Source organism: Xiphias gladius, chromosome 2 (genome assembly GCF_016859285.1).
Source record: "Xiphias gladius isolate SHS-SW01 ecotype Sanya breed wild chromosome 2, ASM1685928v1, whole genome shotgun sequence".
Taxonomy (NCBI): domain Eukaryota; kingdom Metazoa; phylum Chordata; class Actinopteri; order Istiophoriformes; family Xiphiidae; genus Xiphias; species Xiphias gladius.
In genome coordinates, this window is record NC_053401.1 from 1,188,769 (window position 1) to 1,212,416 (window position 23,648).

General features: G+C 42.8%; 1 protein-coding gene across 3 annotated transcripts in view; it reads left to right on the forward strand.

Annotated features, from left to right (window-relative positions):
- The window catches only part of phf21b (PHD finger protein 21B), a 101,758-nt gene that overhangs the window by 66,427 nt on the left and 11,683 nt on the right, over positions 1-23,648 (forward strand). For all 3 annotated transcript variants that reach the window (XM_040150049.1, XM_040150066.1, XM_040150058.1), the window contains exons 4-5: positions 7,708-7,968; positions 23,476-23,568. In XM_040150049.1, the coding sequence (XP_040005983.1) occupies positions 7,708-7,968; positions 23,476-23,568 (354 nt within the window). The remainder of the gene's footprint in view (positions 1-7,707; positions 7,969-23,475; positions 23,569-23,648) is intronic.

A 23,648-nucleotide genomic window follows, 5' to 3' on the forward strand; every position in this document is an offset into this window, starting at 1 on the left:
AGCTGCCCCGTTATCTCAAAGGCACACTATCAAAACAGAGTACATAATGAGTGTGGATAATCCTGTCCGCTCGCTGGATCTGCAGTAAACAGCGCAGGGCCGACGGTTGACCTTAACCGTGGCCGTCGAGCGACGGCAGCGTTCTCAATTAAATTCTGCCAGTCGAGGGCGGAAAGACAGCGTGTTCACAGATACTCTGATATCTGTTCAGCTCACTCCCGCTGATTCAGAGGTTATAAAGCAGAATATCGGTACAGTTAAAAAAGAAAAAAGTGCTGATTAGAGCTGGACCTGTAAACTGTGTTACAGTTCCCCGAACGCCCCAGTTTCTTTGAAGTTGTGGCTGAAGTTGAAGTGCCTAAAGAAGCCTGAGGGGGAGATGACTTTTGAAGTTGTCAAATGAAGTGTTAAAAGGAGCAGAAGTGTCAGTGAAAATTTTATTTCTGGTCATTTCTTATTGCACGGTGGATGGAGGAGGAGTAAAAATATTCAGTAAGATTTTTTCAGAGTACCAGCGGCTGCTCCTCGTTGCCTTATTTCACGTGTCCTCGCTCCTCTTGTGACCTGTAAATGGTTCCGGTCCGTGAAGGACGTCTCAATCCCCTCATGACTGTTTGGAGGAGACATGAGTGAGACCATCCTTCACTGAATATCACCACCAGGTTTAGGTTTGATTTAGCGTAAAACAACCTTCATCACTGGAAACATCTCATAGTCAGGCAGAGGAGGAGTCTGTTCAGCAGTAAAAACTTTTAAAATAAATATCAGTTTCTATCTATATCAGTTTTGACTTGAGATATTTAGATCATTTCCATTTCCCCTCAAACATATATGCTGCTAAATAATATCTACGAATTAGTGGACATTCTCATCAAAACCCGGATAATTACATAATGGATTTGCAAACAGAATATCAGTAAATGCAGACAAATAATTAAAAAGCAAATAAAGCCTTTTTTTATGTGTTTTCAGTGTCTGAGCAGTAACTTTACAAACTGTGGTTTGATGAATCTGTTCAATAATAAATACAAATGACAGCTTTTTAATTAAAGCAGATATTTCTCATTGACTTTGGTCCTGTTGGAGGACGTCACTACAGCGCTGCACTGGCAGGAGTTGTTATTATTTTTATTATCTGGGCAGCACATCACATCAACTGTGCAAATACAAACTCCATGGCACACACTGCTGGATCACAGCTGGATCAGCTGTCATCCAGCTGTGATCCAGTCCTCATCAGAAACTGACGTCACTTCAGACGACGGGTCGGAGGAAAGGACGTCCCATTTATCTCAAAACGTGTCTCCTCTATTCCTCTGTCCTCACATCTTTTCCTGGCATTTTGTCTTAGTCCCTCGTCTTAGACACGAGTGTAAGACACAAGTGAAGGAAACAAGGAGACATTTTAAGGAACTGAGAATCATCCAGTGTGTCTGTACTCTTTTACCTCCCACCTCTGGAAATCAGCCATGTCACATCGACCCATTTTCCCTTTCCTATCAGCTGACACTCAGCACAGTGCAGCTGTTACTGAGCTCTGCCAGCTCCTGGTCCTTCAGCAGAGATGACTGGCTCTCTGGTTCCAGCTGACTTGTCTATCTTGAGCACTTTTTAATGGGAGCGCACCCAAAGTTTCAATTAACGGACTCCCTCAGCCAGCAAACAGCAGAAGTGATCTGTGTGGAGAGGAGCAAGGAGGATCTGCTATCTCTGACAGACTGACCCCCCCCGGTGTTTGGTTGTTTATAAGAGCAGCTCTGTGTGGATGAACGGAGATCGCTGAGTGGACGCTGATGAAAGCCTCTGCAGCCTGCGTCTAGTCTAACTCCAGATATATGGAGAAACGTGGCCCGCGACACTGCAGCACAGAACTGTCTGCTCAGGGGTCAGTGTGCCATCTAACAAGATAAATACAGATATAAAAATAAAAAACCAGGGTTAAAGAGTTCTTCAAGCACAAAAATTTTATTTTCCCAAGAAACAGGGAAAAAAATCAAAGCAAGGAAACATCAGTAAAATGGCATAGAGAATAAATAACTTTTGAGAAGAGATTTAAAACACTCAACAGAGTTTGTTGATTTAATCCCCCGAGGGAGGCGAATCCATAATCTAGGTGCCAGGACAGCAAAAGTTTGGTCTCCACGAGTCTTGAGCTTTGAGCGGGGCACCACCAGGAGCCTGTAAGGGATCAGCAGCTTACTGATGGATGGTGGTTTCCAAACTGCGTGGTACCTTAAGAGTTATTAGGATTTTAAAATCAATCCTAAATTTAACAGGAAGCCAGTGTAACGAAGACCGCACTAGGGTGGTATGAGAGCGACGTGGAGTCTGTTAGTTTCAGACTAATTTTAGATGAACTATGGCATCGTGGGTTAAACAGGAACACAGTTCATTACAGTAGTCAAGAGGCAAAGAGATAAAGCAGTGGATGATTAGTTCAAGCTGTTGGAATACACAGAAAAAAACAGGTCCCAGAACAGATCCTTGAGGAACTCCACAGGTTCATCAATCAGACATTTGGTCAGTGATGGATAGAAAGAAGTTGTAGATTTGTTGAATAGGAGGAAAAACACTCTAAAGATAGATGCTGCAGTATAATAGACAATAGTTGTGCCAGTATTGGAATGTTGCAGTTCTTTATACTATATTTCATTATACCACTGGATATGTACAGTTGTATTGAACCATCTGTTACGCAAGTTTTACAGCACACTCAAGGTGCTTTGATGCCAAACAATGTATAAAATCACCTCTCCGGGGTTAAGTCTTTTATTTGACAGCCAAGAAGCAGTACCTTTCAACGGATTACACCGCTCGGTGTTAGACAAAACGAACGTGCTGAGGAATCAGACACTCTTTTTGTCTCGGTGTTTACCTTTGTACCCTGCGTACATTAGCGAGTCGACATACCTGGGGGGCTGTAATGCTGCCAAATGTGCAATCAACCTCCTTTAGATAGAGTCACCTGAGGGTGACGAGGACGACGCAGTTTGGCTGCCGAATGTCTTTTTAAAAAAAAAAATGCAGAAAAGCATAAATGCTTATATTCAGTTTTTTTGTCAGTGCAATTCAGTCTCACAAAGACCTGTGGTGACACGGATGCTCTGTCTGAGAAGCTGAAGATCAAGGTGATGTTTGTTGTAGGAGGGCGGTTTGTTGACCGGTCTGTCAGCTGACTCTCTGACCTCTTTTTCAAGGATTTTAACCAGAGTTTGAAATTGCCAGAGGCAGGTTCAGTATGCATTACGATTCTCTGACATTTTGGTAAATCCCCCTGTTAGTTGGATGTTTCAGATGGATATCAGTTTCATTTCAGTGTGTCCATTACAGTGACAGATGCAGGGCTATCATTATATTCAAGTCACAGAGCCGGGCACATGTTTTCCTCAACGATAAATCCCTCACAGGTTTTGAAGAACCCAGAAGGTCATTTAACAACAATTAATCCTGGTTTAAAGGTTTCCCCAGGATCCCCAAAGACCCCTCTTTCCATTTGGATAAAAAATATTCCCTCTGCTGCATAATAAAAACAATTCTTAGCCCATTTTTCATGTCACAAATCTATTCCCTAATCAAACTAACGACGGTAAAGTACAACAACAGAAAAAATATGTATGGAATATTAAAGCTAAAATCATTAGTCATTTGAGAAAGTTAGTTATAATTTTGGTTTCAATCCGTTAATTGTTTCAAGTATTTGAAAGCATTATACTTTTAAGCAAAAATTCACTGTTTTCAGCTTCTGAAATGTTAATATATGCAGTTTGTTAGTCCTCTATGATAAAAAAATAAAAATAAAACATCTTTGGGTTTTTGACTGTTGGTCAGACAAAAAAGGGGCATGTGTCTGGAAAATAGTGGCGTTCATTATTCCACTCTTTTCTGACATTTTATTGTGCAATTGCAATAATCAATTAAAAGAGAAAATAAAGCAACTAACAATTGCACCGCTTTTAGTTGGTTTTGTGCGCAGGTTTTTAGGGGGTAAAACTAGCATTAAAGCCATCACTGAATAATCACCTCAATTGAAAAATTAAGGCCCTTTTTAAGATATCTAATTATTTGGTTCAATTTTTTTTACCCTTTAAAAACTTCTTAAATCATGCAGAAAGCCCATAAAAATACCTGAATAAAACATTACATTCACGTAATTAACAAGTAGCTAAACGCCCAGCAACAAACATCATGTAAATCAGACCTCTGACGCTGATATAAAGGGGATTTTTTTTCCATTATCAGCAGAGCGAGCAGACTTGGGTTTTTTATGACCGGTGTTCAGTCAGGCTGAATTTTGTTGACTCATTTAAACCCGTTAATTTTTGAAGACCTTGTGTCTTGGAGCTGGGACGTTTGTTTCTGCTCTGCGAATCCTACTGTAGTTATTTTATTAGGTGGTGTGATCAGTTTCTTTGGCCTTTTTGTGAACGTAGGTTGAATCTTTTTATCCTTGTTTTGCTTGTTTATTGTATCAAGTGTTGCGGCCTTTGGTATGCAATCAGTTGGAAACACACAACTGAGGAAATTTCAGCCACAGCTGAAAACCACGGGTAAATCAGGGCAATTCAACCAACACGCAGCATAAACGTCAAAGAGCATTTAGCGATCACCGAGCGGATCTATAATGTGCGGCAGCTCAAAGTCATGAAGAATCTACTCCGATATAATGAGCAGGTACTTAATAACTGTGGCAACTGAGACTTTCTCCACCTCCCTTATAATTATGACCAAACTATGTCGGCCTTTTTTGGGACTATCCTGGTAACTAACAGCTAAACACAAGATCGCTTTTAGGAACTTACGAGCAAAGTTTCCAGGAAATTAGCCGGAAAATATGGGACGCGTAAAATAAAGCGTCGCCAAATCTTTTTAAGGAAAGAGCTGCTTCGCACCAGATCAAGTGCTAAAGCTTTCACGACTGTTGAGGTTGTGTTGCATACTTTATTTCTCTGGAATTAATTCCTCCTTTAATCTAATTCCAGGTGGTTTTTAAAAAGGTCTTAGAGCATCTTAAATGTGGCGCTCTGATACCTGCTGATACCACGTCCTTCACTTCCTCCTCGCCTCTCTCCAGGAGGGATGAGGCTCTGCTCTCCAGCCTGCGGAGGTTTTAAATGAGTGACCTTTGAGACAATCAGAGGGGCCCCGGCTCGAACAAATGGTGAATGGTGTGCGATGGCCCCTAGGTCCTGATGCAGGCGGCTGCTCGGGCTGCCTGTGGATTACATTGATCCCCTGAAACAATGGGGCCCCACCACGCTTATTGTTGAGGTGGAATTAATAAATAACAACATGTAAGTAAGTGCAGGGGGCTTTCTGGAGACTCAGGGTTTGACACTGTACGCTTTGGAGGCCTTGACTGTGAAACCGTTGTTATAACACACTTTCCTCCTTTTGTAAGTGAAGCTCTGGCAGTAATTATAGCAGGTTCATGGAGTGAAATCAAAATCGAAGATAAGTTTTTGCCTCTTATGTAACCGCTATCTGATTTATGTGCATATAAAAAATACCAGGAAATGTATTTGTCTTGTTTAGGTCAATGTAAGTTATCTATCCTTTTTATGAGGTTCAGATAAGACAATTTCATATTAAAGATGAGCCAAAATTATCTCGTGTATACATTCATATCACAGCAATTACTACAATAAAATGAAACTACGGATTATATACTTATTAGGACTTGACTGATGCTGGATTTCTATCGACAATGCGACTAATTGCTGGTTGCAGCCCTAGAAACACAGAATAAAACAACAAAGAATATATTAAAGTTCAGTAAAACAAGGTTCAAATTGCTTTATATGCTGATAAAAATTTCTGTGTTTAAGCTGATGTCGACTGATAATTTCTGCCGCCCTCATAGTTAAATGTTTTGTGCACTTGTTTTTGTAACAGGAAGTTACCATTTCTATTTTTGTGATGTCTTTACTCTGAGCCAAAGAAAGGAAGTAGAAGAGATGGAGGAAGCGATAACACGGTGGCGGAAACATTCTTCAACAGGCCGATCAGAGCAGATTTGGACACAAAAGCAGAAAAGTGTAGCTCCTGAAGAAACTCCACCTCCACTGCAAACCCCTGCACCCCTCCAACCCTTTAAGAGAACACTTCTGTTCCACCTTAAATCGCAACCTTGTGTTTTAAGGAGGACTAGCTGATTAGTAATGCAGCATGTGAGGCAGCAGCGGGACCCAAAACGAATCTGTAAACCCCCTGCTTCTCCCTGTTTTCTTCACTCCTTCCCCCTCGCCCCCTCCCGGCACTCTGGCTGGATAATAGAGTGCGCTAATGGTGAGGTTTTTTTTTTTTTTTTCGGGAGGGGAGGACGCTTTTCCACGCAGGAAAAATAAAATAAAAGATTCCACTTGCAATAAGCTCATTTGGATTGAATATTCAGTCTCTGGATGTGGAAAGTTTTTTTTTGTTTTTTGTTTTTTTGTGAAATCATGAAAAAAAATGAAGCTGCAGACGGGAATGTTATCAACTATGGAGTTATTTTCTTCCAACATTATATGCTGTGTGTATATATATCTATCTATGTATCTATATAGATATCTATATATATCTATATCTATATATAGATAGATATATTGATATAGATATGTATATACATATCTTTATATACTCTACTTTTTCTTGGCATTCGATGTTGTTTATCAAAGCACCTGCCTCTTCGCTGATGTATTTGCAGGGTAATTAGTGCAGTGAACAAGGACACTCAGGTCGGAAAATGCTTTCAAACTGTAAGCCATGTTGTTTTTTTTGTTTTTTTTTGGTGAATGCACAAAACTGCTGTCTGCCAGAGAAAAAGAAATCCCTCTCCTCTCCCCCTCCCCACACCCACAAAACCACTGTAGTCCATAGAAAAGCATAAAAAAAGGCAGAGCCAGGATGAGAAGGGGCAGTGGGATGGAATATAAAATATTTAGAGAGCCTCTTCTTTTCAGTGGTGCGAGGGTGAAGCGGAAGGCAAAGCGAGATGTACTTATCTCTAGATGTATTTTTCTTTTCCAGGCTGAAGAGGAGGAGGTGGTGGACGGGTGGGGGAAGGGTTTCTGTGTGTGTGTGTATATTGTGTGCGTGATGATGAGGCCAGTCTGGCGGGTAGAAGCCGGAGGACTGAGGGCGACACTGAGCCGCTGAACGGGCCTGAACTGAACCGAACCGAACTGAACCGAACTGCTGTTTTTTCTCTTTGACAGTAGAGGCACAATAGAGCTGGTCTCTGTTAGTTCACACTGACACCAACTGATTGTTTAGTTACAGCCTCGAAGAGGAGGAGTAGTAGTAGTACAGCAGTGCCAGTAGTAGTAATGGTGGTTCTGGTGGTTGCAGTAATGAAGGAAGTACTAATGGAAAGGTAGTGGTTGTAGTAGTACTAGTTGTGGTTGTATTAGTACCAGTATCAGTAGTATCAGCAGCAGCAGTAGTGGTTGAGCAGCTGGCTCGGTCTGTATCATGTAACAGTACATCGCATGTGTTGTACACCTGGTACGTTTGATTCCGAGTGAACTTTACTACTCAAACTGACTTAGAGTCACAGGTGCTGGTGTGAGCACGTCCAGTCGTAGCAGTAGGACTAATGGTAGCGGTAGTTTTAGTAGAAAGCTGCCGTCTGTGTTTTTCTGTCGGCGTGACAGCAGCAGTGGCGTGTGTGCTCCGTGTACCAAAAAACCGAGTCAACACATCTGTCTGTCTCTCTCTCCCCTGCAGAAGCTGGCGGTCAGAAGTTGTCCTGTAGGGACGACTAAGCCGCTGTCTCTCATCAAGCCTCCCAGCCAGGGCATCGCCATCTCCGTGGTGCCGGCCAAGGCTCCCGTTTCCATGGTGACCGCACACATCAACGGACAGAAGGCGGCCGGCTCGGAGCCGCTGCAGACGTCCCCCATCAACCTCCAGACCGGCGGCAGGGTGGCGGCAGCCGGAGTCCACCCGTTCGGCAGCAGGAGAGCCGGGGAGCTGCCTCCCTCTCAGGTAACGCGACACCTGGAACACCTGTGCAGGGGGAGGGGCCAACAAACTCCCTCCCTCATTTCTGTTGCGCTGTTTCCATAAAATGTTGCACAAGTTTTAAAGGGCCTTTGAAAGGCACTGTCCATTGCATCATGGGAAATGTAGTGTTTTTGGACTAAAAGTCAGATATCTCCACCTCTGCATGTGGACATCAATAACAATTAAAGATACGTAGATCGATAAGTGTAACAGCAGCCAACTCGCACACGAATCACAAAACAAGGACACTCAAAGAGGTAGATAAGAAATAGAATAATAAAAACATTCATTAAAGTTCAACTATAAACTAAAGACTAATATGTACAACAATAGTGCCTGGTAATATTCTCCACATGGTCACTGTCCATCATGTGACTACAGAATGACAAAATCAGATAATTAATGGAGCAGCGGTAGCTCGGATACAGCAGGACATTTCATCGCTGCTTGTCTGTTTTTAGATTAGTACATCTGTCCTGTGGTTTAGTTGACTTGGTGGTGACCATCTTAGCTCGCATTTTAAGGTCGGCGATGTGATGTTTCTTGGCCAAATGCACCTTGGGAGTTGTGGTTAACGTCTGTCTCAATTGTTTTTATGTCCACCGGTGCCTCGTACCTTCGCTTTTTTTATCAAACAACCAGATATTTTCTAACGTAGTTCAAAGTAGTTCGCACTGAGGATTCATCCGGTGGAGTTTTCATGTCCATAAAAGACTTGAAGAGAGAGAACTGTCGGTCAATTAACATTGTCTGTGGGAGAAATGAATGGAACTTTGCGACTCCCATTGTCTTTATAAAAACGGCAGGTTTTTCCCCAGTCAAACCACAGTTTTGGAGTCGGCTCCCACACGGACGAGGGTACCAGCATGTACACAGTGAGCTGCAGAGGAAACCTCTCACATCAGCCTTTATCACATCTTCTCCTGTTTGATATGCCATCTCAGCATATTTTGTCCGATACTTTCTCCTCTTTTTTTATAATTGCTGGAGCCTCCACTGAGGGTTTATACACAAATGAAAATGTGCATGTAAACAGGTGTACGAAAATATAACAAGCGAGACCGCTGTGTCGTTGCAGATCGCTCCAGCTGCTGCTGTGAAGGAGAATAAACTTCTGTGCAGTTTCTTGGGGATTAACAAGCTTTCAAACCAGACTTTGCAGTTTGTATTTCATCCTCTGCGTGTACCTGTAAAATGTAGCTACATCTTCTGTTGTTTTACCGTAGTTCCTCTGACACCTTTAAGGGGAGAAATGCAATGTTACGATGTGTTCACGCGTAGATAAAAGGGACAGTCGCTCTCTGGTCCCTTCGAGCATTTAATGTACATACTCAGATGCACCGGGGCTGGTATTTACTCCTGTTTCCAGTACACTGACACAAGAGGAAGTGGTTTATGTCCGGAGCATTTTTTTTCTTCCTCAAGTCCCGGTGGCCTGTTGCAGTTTGATCGTAGAGATTTTGAAGCCGAAGGCTACGGCGATCCGCTTTTTTTTCCCATTTAGTTTGAAGTTAGTTTGTGTAGTTTCTTGAAGCAGAAAATAAGTCTGTGCTCTCTGTTTGCAAAAAGGGACTTTTGAGTCCTAGTCGTGGCCTAGGCAGCATGTTTCTTTAAGGGTTCAGTTCATAGTAAATGGCGTCCTGTAGCACTGAAAGCTTGTGAATCCACGATTTGTTGTTGTCTCCAGAAATCTGAAGCTTTGATTTTGTGCTCCCAGCTTCTGCTGCAGCAACAGATCACCATCAAAGATGTTGTTTTTCAGGCGGGAAAAATGACGCATTGCATGTAACGTGTGACCTTTTTGACGAGTTAAACACAACGTGGTTTGGAAAACTGTCAAACGGGCAGAAGAAGTTATTTTTTCGTGGGATTTAATGTATCGGTGATGCTGTATTTTTTCCATCCTCCTCCTCTGAGTGTCTGTTAGGATTCAGGCCACAGTGTCTCGTCTCCTCCACACTCTGTATTCAGCACCATCACCTCCATCAGCACACAGCCAGGATCAGAGCTTTACGCTCAACACTGGCAGCCTCCACACTATTACTGTAATTGCACAGCCCCATAGAGAGAGGAGGGCCGAGCCTCAGGGCCGTCGGGCTCCCGCTTTATGATTCCACTGTCCATCCAGCAGATCTGACTCTCTGTCCATCAGCGTGTCTTATGTAAGATGGAACACGTCTGTTTTCATGAAACCCTAAAATAGCGGCTTTAGAGCTACACGAAGAAAACCCGTGAACATGTTGGGCTCTGCTTCTCTTGTTACGGGTTCATATCGTGAGCATGATTGATGAGGTTTTGTCCAGAGATGGGTGATGTGAGTTGGAAACGTCGTTAGTCACAGTGTGCAGGTATCGATTCTTGAAACCAAAGGGAAGTCGCATTTTGGATAAGGCTGAAAATAAGCATTTTGATTATCTGTAAATGAAACTTCAGGCCTGTGTTTGTGGTCTAGTGGTAAGATGTACCAGCCTCAATCACATAATTAAGACATAATATTTTTGCATTAAAACAATCATGTGAAATAAAGTAGTGGTTTGTTGCTGTTATCCTTTAAAAAAAAAAAAAAAAAATCACTTCAGCCTCTCTGCAAATGTGACTTTCTTTTATAGGAAAATGTAACAATTTTTTCTGCATTTATTAGAATATTAAATTATGGTATTGTTGACATTACTCTTAATATTCTGTCAGTATTTTGACAGTCAAAAGTGGTTTTATGTAAATGAGCTTTATACAGTGCTACAGCTAACTCAAGCTCTGTACCAGCTCTTCTTCTGGTGTTTTTAGCCAGTTACCAAGCGGCTCCGGGGGCACTACCACCCCCTTGTGGCCTGGAGGAGCGCTGACGCTGATTTACGTGCAGTTGAGGAAACAGGGACGGATTGTAATCAGATACCTGACCTGACCGGCAGAGATGCAGAAGTGAAAGTGTCTCTAATCTCATCTGGATTTTATCTGGATATGAGACACTTGAAATGGGGCAGGATGTGCTGGAAACACTGCAACTCTGTAAGCTACTATTAGGTATCCTCGGTCACAGGCTGTGTATCCGTTGCTTTGTAGCTTCGGGGTGTGAATTATCAGGGTATGTCTTTTTTTTGTTTGTTTGTTTTATAGTTGGGGTCTAGAGAAAAAAAAATTACTCCATTTTTTTTTTTTTTAATGGAAAATGGCAGCTAGGGACCAGGATCAGTTAATAGTGCAATAAATAAAAAATAAAATACAGAGATGATACTGAAAAATCAATGTTCTTTGGCAAATACAAAATGACTAAAACATGACGCATCTGTATATTTTTAGGTCCACGTGTTACATTACATTTCCATTACATTTGCTTTTTAACTTAGAATAACCTTTTTTTGCAGGTGGTAGTAACTCAGTTTGTGCCCGAACTGAACCACTCACCTCAAGTGACCACTGCAAACACACATTTAGCCCAGATGTACATGTTTACTGAGAGAAGACGCAAAGGTCCATCTCAGGATTTTAAGAATCGATGTCGGATCCTTGAAATAAAAGTTGAGCCCTAATAATCACGTATATAATGTTTGATATACGTGCAGTATATTTCATATGCACACAGTATGCAGTCGTGATACAATACTATGAAGTGTCAGTGTGAGAAATCAAAGAGAATCCTGTGATATAGGTTGACATATTTAAATAGTTGATGAGATTCGGGGAGTACAGAAGTTTTGGAGGGAGTCACATCACGATTTAACTCCTGAAAGGTTTGCGATTGGCTGATTCCCGGTGATGCAACGATGTCTTTCCTCGTCCTCTGGTTGGGATGCGGAACAGGTCTGAGGCTCCGACACAAACGCAGACGTTTGCTGCGATAAAGCCGCTGCATTTCATCAAAGTGTCACTTTGGAGAAACCCAGACTCCCCCCTCCCCCGCCTCCCCCTCATCCTCAGTTGTCATCTGGACCGACTCTCTCTCTCCTCACCCTCTCTGTCGGGCTGTCGGCTGGCGGAGGTGAACGGGTCAGGGGGCAGGATTGTCTCGCGGCTCTTTATGGCTGTATTGTTCAGTCGGAGTGAGCGCTCTTCACCCAGCTGCCTGCCTGCGAGCACGAGGCAATAAAAAGCAAACCCCTCACAGGCCCGCACGCTTTTCTTACCTTCATCAACCGAGAGTCATAAAGGCTCGGCTAATCGGAGGCCGTCCTGGCCACTGTGTGGACCGAGCAGAGGAGGCGGGGGGGGGACCACCTGGCCACTAATTTGGAGATCAATAATGAGGTGTAATGGGACTGCTGCTCTGCATGAGTGCACACATTATAGCTGCATTGTTTCAGCACGTCAGGGAGCTGTGAGTGCTGCTAGAAACACACACAGGCGGTTCCTGCGTGAGGAGGTAAGACCGGGTTGGTGCTACGAGCCCGTTCGACACATTTCATTTCAGAGCTTTTTTTAGGTGTCGGGGACGCAGGTAAACATGTCAGCGAGGACCAGGGCAGGGCAGAAATATCAACCGTTACAACTAACACTACAGACGAGGAGAGATCGGGATCGGTTGCAAAAGAGGGATTGTAGATAGAAGCTCCAACTTATAAAGTGGATTTATTATTAAGCTGCTCTTCAAACAGTTGATGAGGTTCAGGAAGATCAGAATCTCTAGCGAGTCACAGACTTTTCCAGAACCTCTGTATGGGTTTGTCTTTTGAAGTTTCAGTCCTGTTATGAAACTGACCCCTAAAAATGTAATAAATTTATATGGAATTTGGCTCAAAATTGGTTCATAAGCTGGTGCAACATATTTTTTTATTGAAAGAGAATTACGTTCCATAATGGCAATTCCTCAAGAAGGGTAGTTCCACAGGAAGAACTTTACCGAGGAACCAAAACCCAGCGGAGCTACTTTGACCTTTGACCTTTGCCTATGTTTTGTTTAACCAATGGAATCAGGGACTAAATTTAGTTTCTGAAAATTTACAGATGCAGTTCGATGATGAGTAAAGTTTATTTCCTTTGGTTTCGTAGTTCTTGGAGTTGTTTGGTAGAAAAGGACTAAAAGATTAAATAAACTTTTTCTTCTGCCCCCCCCCCCCCCAATTAAATGATTTCAGTTGTGCTGAGTTAGCCATTTGCATGAATTGATTGATGACAATTTAGATAGAGATTTTGTGGAGAAGGTGAAAACACTGAGGTAGAGAAGTTGAGTTTCAAAAACTTAACGCATCAAAATCACACCATGTTTGCAGACGATTAAAAATTGCTGCTCAGTAATATTTTGATATATATATTTTTGATAAAAATAAATGAAATCCCCTATGTCTCATCCAGAATTAACTTAATACATCCATAGAAACACTCATGTGCGTAATCTGAGTTTTCAGGTAAAGTATTGCTTAATTTTGAGACTCTGCACCTCAAAAACGCCAAGACTGGGGAGATGTTTGTTGCGGTTGGAGTTTCAGTTGTGTTTAGCGCCTCTTGGCTTGAAGCAGAGGAACAAAGAGAGGCTACAAGGAGGCAGAATCTTTTTGAGAGTCTGCTGCTTCAACGCTGATCCTGCCTCTCTTTCATGGCTCTCCATCTCGCCGCCTTCCAGAGACATGTTTATCCTCTTTAAACAGCAGCCAAGGTCATCTCCACCATCCGCCTCCAAGTCTCGTCAAAGCCAGAGAAAGTTAGATGGCATCTTCAAGTGGCCGCTTTCCCACTCACAGCTGTCAATGACGAACAGAGGAACTGAACAGTGGATGAATACATTCAGTCCAGAACACTGTGTGGTGTGGAAAAGTTAACCATGGCCACATTAATGATTATTTTATCACCTGGGTACAACCCTGAGAGGAGGAGGAACCTGACTACACAATGTACACGTGAATGTTTTCACACCTACAGTCACTTTTTAGGCCCTAAACTTTGGGCACTGTGTGTCAAAAGGGCTCCATCTCCCACACAGCTTTTCTCTGTATTGGTATTCAAATTAAAGCTGAGACTTGGCACTGTACTTCTTATCCATTATTTTATACAGAACAAAAAATGTGGAACTGTCCAAATACATCCATTTGATTTAACTTGACAGCTCTGGAAAATGTCTAGAGGCCACGTAAGGAGGTTCTAGGGGACCTGGAGAAAGGTCTTTTAGCCCCTGGTGAGCATTGCAGGGTCTTTCTGGGGGTTTAAGTCCTTGAGCAGGTCTCAGGACTCAAAGAAGACATTGCAGGGGTCCTGGAGAAAGAACACTTTTTTAGTGGTCCTCGAGGAAGTTCTAAAGATCCTTTTGGGAGGTTTCAAGGTATTGAGCATGTCTGTGGGTTATGGAAGAGGTTCTAGGAGTCCTGCGCCATGTAGAAGGAGTTCCAGTGGCCATGTAGAAGGAGTTTGGGGTTCTAATGATGTAAGGAACTTGAAGTTGGATTGAGATTTGCTGCTTTTCTTTGTCTTACTATTATTCTAAACTGAATTTCTCTAGGATTTTGGACAAAACTGGCAGTTTGAAGACATCACTGTGGACTCGTCATGTTTGAGTTTCCAGCTGCTTTTATTTCCTAATAATATCTTTGAATAGAGTTTATATGTAACTGCTAATTTCTTAATAAGTTTCCAGGAAAGGATTGTGTGATTATATATTAATCATAGTAAAAATGGAGGAGTAAATAACAAGGAACAGATATTTATTTAATATAAGAAAAAGCAGTGGAAGACGATTTAGCAGAAGCTGTATTTTGAAACTGCAAAACTCTAAAGTCCTCCTTCTTTCTGTATAATTCAACTTTTTCTAAGTAATTAATGTAAATTATAAGGCATCTAATGACTATACTATGCTCCACTTTTATTATAATTAGCATACAATCATATGGCACTGTAGGTGCACTGCCTGTAAGTAGGAAGCTAAGGTCCCGAAAATTAGTTTTCTTTTTTTATTCTTTCTTCTATTTTGATCTCAGCGACTTATACAGCGCGATGCAATTTCAGTACATTTTACATGTCAGCCAGATGTCAATGTATAAAAGATTCTTGTGTCACATGATGGAAAATGTAAGTACACAAAAGGTGCTGAAGTACTTTAAAATAGTGGAGGAGGAGTTAAAAACCCTCCGTGGATCAACAGGACTCAATTTCTTTATAAACGTAGCAGCTTTGCTGCAGATATTCTTTGCGCCATCTCGTGAAGTTCCCATTCTTTTTAAATCCACATTGTGCGAGGAAGGATCAGGCCTGATTCTAACACTTAATACAACTATAAATAGGGGTGTTTACGCCGGGCACCGGTCTCTGCATGTGTGCGCAGCCTGAGTCTCCTCACAGCAGCACCTCATTATCGTGCAGAGTTCGTCCCTCACAGCTCAGAGCATGAATGAAATGAAAAGCTTCTTTCTTCATCTTCATGGTGAAGATGGAGGGGGTGGTGTCACAGGGCTGACGTGGCCTCGGGGCAGCGTCCTCTGCTGGCAGCTGCAGGAACAGCAGGTTCATATTTTCCTCCTAAGAGCGTGTGATGACGTCTTCAGAGTTGGAAAACAAATTGTGTTTGTCTCTGTGGCTGCAAAATTCCATTCCAAATTGACATTTCTCGTATCTCTGGAGCCTCCACAGGAATTAAAATGAAAAGTTATGGTGGTTTGAACAGTGTTGGAGGGTGTTTTTCAGTGATGACCTCCACACGTGCCAGTGTTTCAGCCAAACAAGCTCCCCGAGCTCTTAGAGCTGCCCAAGACCATTCTGATTGGTTTGAAGAAAAACAAACAAGCCAGAGCGTTTCTTTTCCCCCCCTAGCAGAATGGTGACGGGTGCAGCCAGACCACGATCCAGCACTGACACAGATCTGTGAACAGAGGTCTGGCTTAAGAGACTAGTTATTGCCTAATAGTTTCCTTGAAAGAACCAGGTAGTTTGGTTCTAATCACAGGAAAAATAGAGACAGAGTTCTGTTCTATTAGTTCGTTCAGGTGGACAGAAATTGCTCCATTTAATCCTGAGCGAATATTTATTATTCATTCATTTACTATTGGAAACTTCGTTCCTCTGAGTTGTTTGCTTGAAGACACATTTTGCATGTTTACCTCACCTGCTATCATCTGAATACAAGTCTCAAGGTTGTGCTTAGCATTCAGAAATAACTGACAGCGTACCAACCGATCACACTGGAGTTTAGGGACCTTTTAAAATAAAGCCTTACTCAATGAGTATGAGTAGTAAATGAGTTAGAACAATATTTACGTCACATCAAAGTTTGCCACGTAGCTGCGTTTTAGAAATTGTGATGCATACATCCACTGTCTTCCATCATTTCTTTATGATTTGAAAACCACAAGTTGAGTAAACATGCTGCTATCCTCTGCAGATAGTTTAAATACAGCTGGATTCGTTAAGTTCTCCTCAAGACCCAGACTGGGTTGCACCAGCTATCTCTAAGTCCATCGCTATGTTTGCGTATGAAGTCCTTCCTGGACTGTGTGAAGTTCCTAACAACCACTGACTAGTAAAGGAACAGTTACACACGGCACTAGGTCTAAGTATTAATAACTAATCTCTATGTAAGAAACAGTTTGCATGAGGTGCAACCTATTCACATGTAGTGACGATGGGAGCATAGCAGAGCAGGTGGAACTGCCCTGTGACGTGAAACTGCCCAGATGGACTCGTGTCCGGATTCAGTTACAAATGGCAGCGTGTTAGCTTGTGTTAGCTTGTGTTTGCACAAGAGCTGCATCGATAGGTCGATTAATCGATTAGCTGATCGACAGAAAACTGATCTGCAACTATTCTGAGAATCGATTAATCGTTTTGATCGTTCTTCAAGCAAAAATTCCAAATGTTTGCTGGTTAAAGCTGCTCAGATTTGGTGCTTTTCTGTGTCATATCTGATTGTTTTGGATTGTTTGTGGAATAAAACAAGCAATTTGATTACATCATTTTTCGTCTTATAGCACAATGTACCTTTCGCTGTTGTAGCCCTAGTTTGCAAATCACGACTCATGACGAACTCGCTCGCAAATCACAGAAACCCGTTTGTGGATTTTTCCAAAAGAGTTAAGTCAGTGCGCAGGAACAACACGTGGAAGATATTTCAAACCTTTACTGAAACGGCAGCAACAGCGAAGTCGTACATTTAGCCTTCTCTGATACGTGAAGTATGTGAAACGGCGTCACCCAGTGGACAAAACGAATCACTGCATGTTCTGTAAGTAGTGTAGGACACAACAAATAACCCCAGATAAAATTTCTTTTCTCGGTTAACTGTAATCGAGGTGATTGTGGGCTGAATTCTTTTGTAAAGAGCAAGCTCCGGTCTGCAGCTCGGCTCTTCACTTGGCTGCCGAGTTCACGTTGCAGCAGGAGACGATGCTGCAGCAGACTCTGGTCTCCAGAGAGAGAGAGACAGAGAGAAAACAGACTTTCTCACAGATGAAACATGTCGTCTCTGCTCTGTGGTTGTGTTTTGTCCTGGTCTGCTGCGTGTGCACTTCCTCCACCTCCTCCTGCTGCGATGACAGGACCATTGATGGCAAACTCTGAGCCCTGGCACACCTTCTACTCAGGAGTTTATATCTCTATAATCCCTCCATCTCCTCCCTCTCTCTGTCACCTCTTTGACAGGCTGTTTTCTTCTCATGCTCCCACAAAATCAACATCAAAATTCAACAGTGTATTTTCACAGAATAAGCCCAATTGTTGAGTCATGTTTTTTTTTTTTTTTTTTTTTTATACCAGGATTAATGGCTTTAATGCAGCTGAACGTTCTGTTACCTCGTCTTATTTTCATTCCCTTAATCTTGTTTTGGAGGTGACTTTTACTGGTCTGGCAGTCTGATTTCATTCACTTTTCCATCATTTAACTGGAAATAATAAAAAGCATTGTAGTGGAGGTTGGCTTGGACATTTCAGCCCTCGGGCGTTCATAAAATTTGTTACGGGAAGAATGTAGAAAATAAGAATTGATCCGGCGGCCAGGCGTTCTCCTTAGCGCTGATGTTCGCGGGATATATACGAGTGAGAGCGTGTTTTTAATCACTATTATTGCTGCAACGGTGCTTCCAGACACCGGACATAAAACATAAGACACGAGACACTTTATTTGTCATTGTAGGCATACGATGACATTATGTTTGGTATCTCAGAGACCTGCAGCAATAGCTCAAAAACTAATAAAATAAAATAAGTAAATAAAGTATTACATAAAAACAAAATAAATATGAAGAAGCAGCGTCCTCTGCCTATGTGTGATAAATAGAAGGCACTAGGATGAGGCAGGTAAACGGTAACAGGCCAAACAGGGCTGTATAAAAAGTATTGCACAATGAGTCGAGTAGTTGTTGTTGCAACAAAAGGGCACAAGATTAAAAACAAGGCACCAGTGGCAGCACTGAACACACCGCTGCCGAGAAGGGCTGCTCCTCACGCGCCCAAAATCCTAAGAAGGACTTCCCAAAAGCAACCATTTTCAAATGAGGCCGATCCGAAAGGGATCCAGCACCAGTCAGATCCAGTCTGAACAGACCTGGGAGTAATTACACCAGATGTGTCACTTGGGCAACACATGAGGATTACCTCATGACCCACTAAGATATATGACACACAGACCTGAGACCTGCAGCAATAGATCAGGACCCTACCTGACCTGACTACACTAAACCCCGCCTGGGTCCGGGGTTGGGTCCCTGTTGCCAGGAACGAATAAACCTGTAAAGACCTCTACCGAGAAGCGCTCTAGTTGCTGAGGGAGCAGGAAGTCCTCTGTCACCTCAGCTTTGACATGATTTGTGCAGACTTCAACGGAAGATAAGTGGCAGTGGCCCAGATTTTCCTCCCCCCAGCCGCGACGCTGGTTTTAGTCAGAGCTCCCATCTCCAAAGCTGGACCCGGGCACGCCCTGCTAAGGAAACTCATTTTGGCCGTTGGCACCTGCAGTCTCGTTCTTTCGGTGGCCGCACCGTAGGTGAGGGTTGGGAAGCAGGTGGACCTTCGCCGCCAGGCTCCGTCGTTACCTTGAAAGTTTGGGACAGGGTCCACATTTCTGCTGAAGTGGAAACCCGTGCGTCGGCCTTTCCCTCACGACTGAACAGCACTTAAGTTTCATACTCAAACTCCCTCCCAGTCTGTTAGATCACCTTCCACCTGGTGAGTTGGGTTTTTTTTAAAGCTCCTTCCACGTCAAAATGTAACAGACACTCTGGGGACAGAAATATCCACATTCCCTCAGCTGCCGATCCGGGATACAGAACCAGGGCTAGCCGTGTCGTGGCCCAGGATGTGTTTAGCTTTAGCTTAGCACAGACACTGGAGGCAGGGGGAAAGTTCCATCAGAAGAGGAAAAGAAAAATCCAACAGCTCCCGTCAGTAGGACTCAGGAGAAAGTATCATTTACTTTCCATATGTTTTCAGTAAATACCCTCCACTCATACTCACTACAACATATACACATCGTACACTGTTTAAATCCACATTTTAAAGTGAAGAATGACACAATATGGAGGGAAAAGAAACAGGAAATGACTGGTCCAGGGTTGTGTTCACTGCTCACACTGGAGAGGAGGAGGAGGAGGAGGAAGTCCCCTAAAGAGAAGGTGCTTAGGTTTTGAGAAAAGAAGCAGCAATTACGAAAATGAAAGCCCTTGCACTGCAAGAATTTTCATCTCGGCAGTTGCCATGGGAACAGGCCTCGGCCGCCTCCTCCCCCCGCCCCCCTCGCTGAGACGCTCCGGAGCACAATACGGTGAAATGAATGGATTTTCGTAGAAGAAGAAAGGAGGGGAGGGGAGGGGGTGGGCTGTGGACCGGAGGGGGGAGGAGAAAAGTTTCCTGCTTTTGATTTTTCTGATTTTATTTTATTTTCTGTAGGAGACCAAGAGCCGAGACACCCGGTACCTACGGGTCCTGAAAGACATTGAATTCCCTTCCCTCAAATACAGGCCTTAGTTTGAAAAGGTCTCAGTGCTCAGTCAGTTAGAAAACGTTGTCTGTGATTTTTACATCAGATCTCAGACCTAATGTAAAATTAGAATTAACGCTGGAAGGTAGTGACATAAATTCGATATAAATAAAAGTAAATCCATGCACTTGGTGAATAACTCTAAGCCTTATCGTCCCTGCTGCTTTTTATTGACATCTTTCACACCTTCATACCAGTGTGACTGAGAAACAGATGTCATTTTACGTGGTCTTTAAAAGGTCGTGAAAAGCCTGAGTTACGACCCCTTTACAGGGAAGATGGAGGAGATGCTGATGCTTCTTTTACCATCCAGCTTTCCTTTAGTTTGACAGGAAGTGTCAGATATTCACAGATCGACTCTCAGAGACAACACAGTCAGATCTCCGATGTTGGGTCCGTTTTGGTTTTAAAGGACAAGTTCACGGTTTTTCAAGCCAGACCTCATGAAACTGACACTTTATTTTTCATAAGTTAACTTTTTTTTTTTTTTTTTTTTAACAACTTCTTACTGGGCTTGACATTTTTTTTTTCTTTTTGCAAACGTACCTCCACGTTCACCCAATGAAAAGACAGTTGCAGTTTTTGCCTACCAGCTTTCTGCGCGGCTGAAGGCCGGATTTTAAAAACCCAACACAGATGCTGTGGATGTAATGGCTGTAAACTCTCTGCCATGTCGATACACACCGGAAACATCCCAGAGCTCATGATCTCAGCGTTCCCAAATGGAAACTGTGCCAAAAATAATAAAAACTAATTAATATGGTGAAGAAAACCCCCGATGTGAGGAACGGTTTGTTTCATCACTGCTTATTAGAGCCAGAAATGTTTCCCTGTCAAACCATTGGCGGCAGAATATTAACTGCAGCTACATACGTCACCAAAACAGACAAAAAGACAACAGCAAACAACGCTGTAGTCAACGTCCAGACTTCTTTTGTTTCCAGGTAAATCCCATCAGTTTACTACAATTATGTCATAATACCGATCACATTAATCACCAATAATCTCACCGTCTTAACCAGCGAAATGACTTTAACTCTCTCGAAGACGTTTCTTCCTCCGAGCCAGTCTGATTATTATTTCCATCACTTTCTCTGCCGTTGTTTGTCCCTTGCACCTCACCGTAGTTTATGCGCCGGTCAGCCAGTTTGTGTCGGCGCTGGTTTGACCTTGAAGCTGCGGTCGACGTCAGCTGATCTACAGCCGGAACCTCGTGCAGTAAACATCCAGTCTGAGCTCAGACACCTTCATCGATACAGAAAAATCTCTCTGACCCTACGACCTTTGTAAAAGCCAGAGAACGACGCGTATCAAAGCCACAATGTGTAGATATTGTGTGTGATTTCAGCATTTTTTCACTTTTTAGAAAAGTGAGAAAAGTTCGGTGTAAAACTGGTGCAGTCTACACGTCATTTGCCAAACTTGACTTTACCACCAGAAGGCGCCAGAGTAGGGAATTGTCAAATCCTGCACAGGATACTCAGGATAAAAAAACTAAAACCAAACCAAACCTAATGAGAAGCGTGAAGTCTTGTTTAACTCTGGACGAAGTCGATGCAGAAAAAAGTCAAACTATTCAGTAAAAACATCGATAAAAAAAAAAAGCTCCGGAGAAACATTTTTTTTAAGCTGTTGAAGTTAAAATTGTCAGTGCATGATAATAATTATAATAAAGAATTATTTAACAATTAATTTTTAAACAGAATTGCAAAAAAGATATATATTAACAGCTGTTTTATGAATTAAAAAAAAGAAGATGGAAACTACATTAAAGCAGAAGACAAATGGAACCGTGAGATGTACAACACAAAATATGAAAACCAAATTATAAATCAGCAAATTCAATCATTTTTTTTTAATCTGATTGTTGTACTTTGAGTTTATTACGCAGAATTTATTTGCAAATGTAATTCACATTAGCGTCCTAAAAAATATCACTTAATTGACTTTATATAATTAAACACTTTAAAAGTCTAAGTATTACAGTGGCACACTGTATAAATAAACATGAAAATAATAATTATCTCACTTTTTTAATGTGGCGTCACTTTTTTAGTTTATTCATGCATCAATGTACCGGTTCTTAAGATGTGTAAGTTTATTAATTGAACAGAAACGAACAAAGTCTGTTTTTTATTTAGATGTCGATTTTTTTTTGTCACGAATCACATGCATATAAAATAGAAAATGGCTTTTCAGGTAGATTAAACCTGCAGTGTGGAACGTTTGTCTCCCCCTTCTGGCAGCCAGAGTAATTACACAAACACTGTCGAATGCGGATACATTTCCACCGTTCCGAGACAATAATCCATTATTTAGTTTGAGTAAATGTAAGAGCTACACAGCCGACTCCAATACAAGGTTCTACCGCCACACTGGTCCCCGTCACCACTGCTGCTCCGCCCTGCAGCCGCGGCAAACTTGCGACTGGTCGAGGTGAGACGCGTCGCTACCCGCGCAGGGCGCAGATTTAAAACTCCGGTATGCTGAGGGATACAGAGAGATTTTCCTGGCACTGTGTGAACTCGTACGGCAAAGGCCTGAATGTGACGGGCGTTCATTTACATGTGAAAGTCCCGCACTCCATCTTTAAATGATCAGATTTTGATATCAGCAGCGCTGGACTTCCATATTGGACGTCTTGGCAGTTTGAAATGTCTGTTTTGGATTTCTGTGTAGCTGTTTCTTGCTTTTAGTCGGATTTGCCTCCAACCAAACCTCCAGTTTCAGCAGCAGCAGCAGCAGAAAAACGAGCTGCCGGTGTCAGAATGAACCAAAAAAACTCCCCGTTAGTTTGGTTGATGGAGGCTGCGGCTGCGTTTCTGTTACTTTCAATGCCGGGCAGCAGGTGTAGAGAAAGGAAACGGCCGGAGAATGTTCTCTGACCGACGAGAGGTTCGGAAACTCTGATAAACATTTCCCGATGAAGCTCAGGGTTTAATGAGGGTGGTCTGAGGTCAAACCAGACCATCTCCGTCCGCAGAGGTGAATCAAGGCCCCGTTAGCGTCGTCTGGTTCCATATGTGTGAAGCGGCTTACGGTGATTTAATGCAGGAGGACAAATGAAAGGTGGAGTTTCTCATTACAGTCCAGCTGGCTCTTCACAGGAGTTAAACTGTTATTCTCGGATATGAACGGCTGCTTCTTCGTCTCTCTGCTCTAGTCGCTTCCCCGGGGAGAGGAAAACCTGCTTACAGTGCAAAATAATCAGTCTTAAGTTGTCATTTAGTCTCAAACCAAGGCCAATTTCTGTCAGTCATTTGCAGGGGTTACACTGGGCCGCGCCGATCTGCAGGAATATGAGGCTTAATTCTGATTGGGTACAACGTGCTCCTGTTTTTCTTGTCCTTTTCTCCACCGTCCATTAAAATGTGGATTTCCCTGCATGCAACTGTGCCCGTATACAAAGTGTGGAGTATTCTGGGGGGGGGGGGACATTTGTTTTTGTATTAGAGTGAAGATGCAGATGTTTGTGAAGTTTCTGTTCACTCTGATCGATGTCATTGTTTGGACTCTCGTGACTCATGGCTGCCACGCCGGCCTGAAAACACTCCAGAGGCCTCCCTGTTTCCTGCTGTAACCGGTGCGTTCGGGTGTCCTTTTAGATGCTGGGAACTCTCACTGCCGTGCCCATCAAGGTGCCTCAAGTCAGCTCCCTGCACCGGCTGACAGGACAAGCAGCCACCGTGCTACCTCAGGTAACACACACACACACACACACACACACACACACACACACACACACTTTCTGGTGATGCTGGTACACACTAGAAACAGA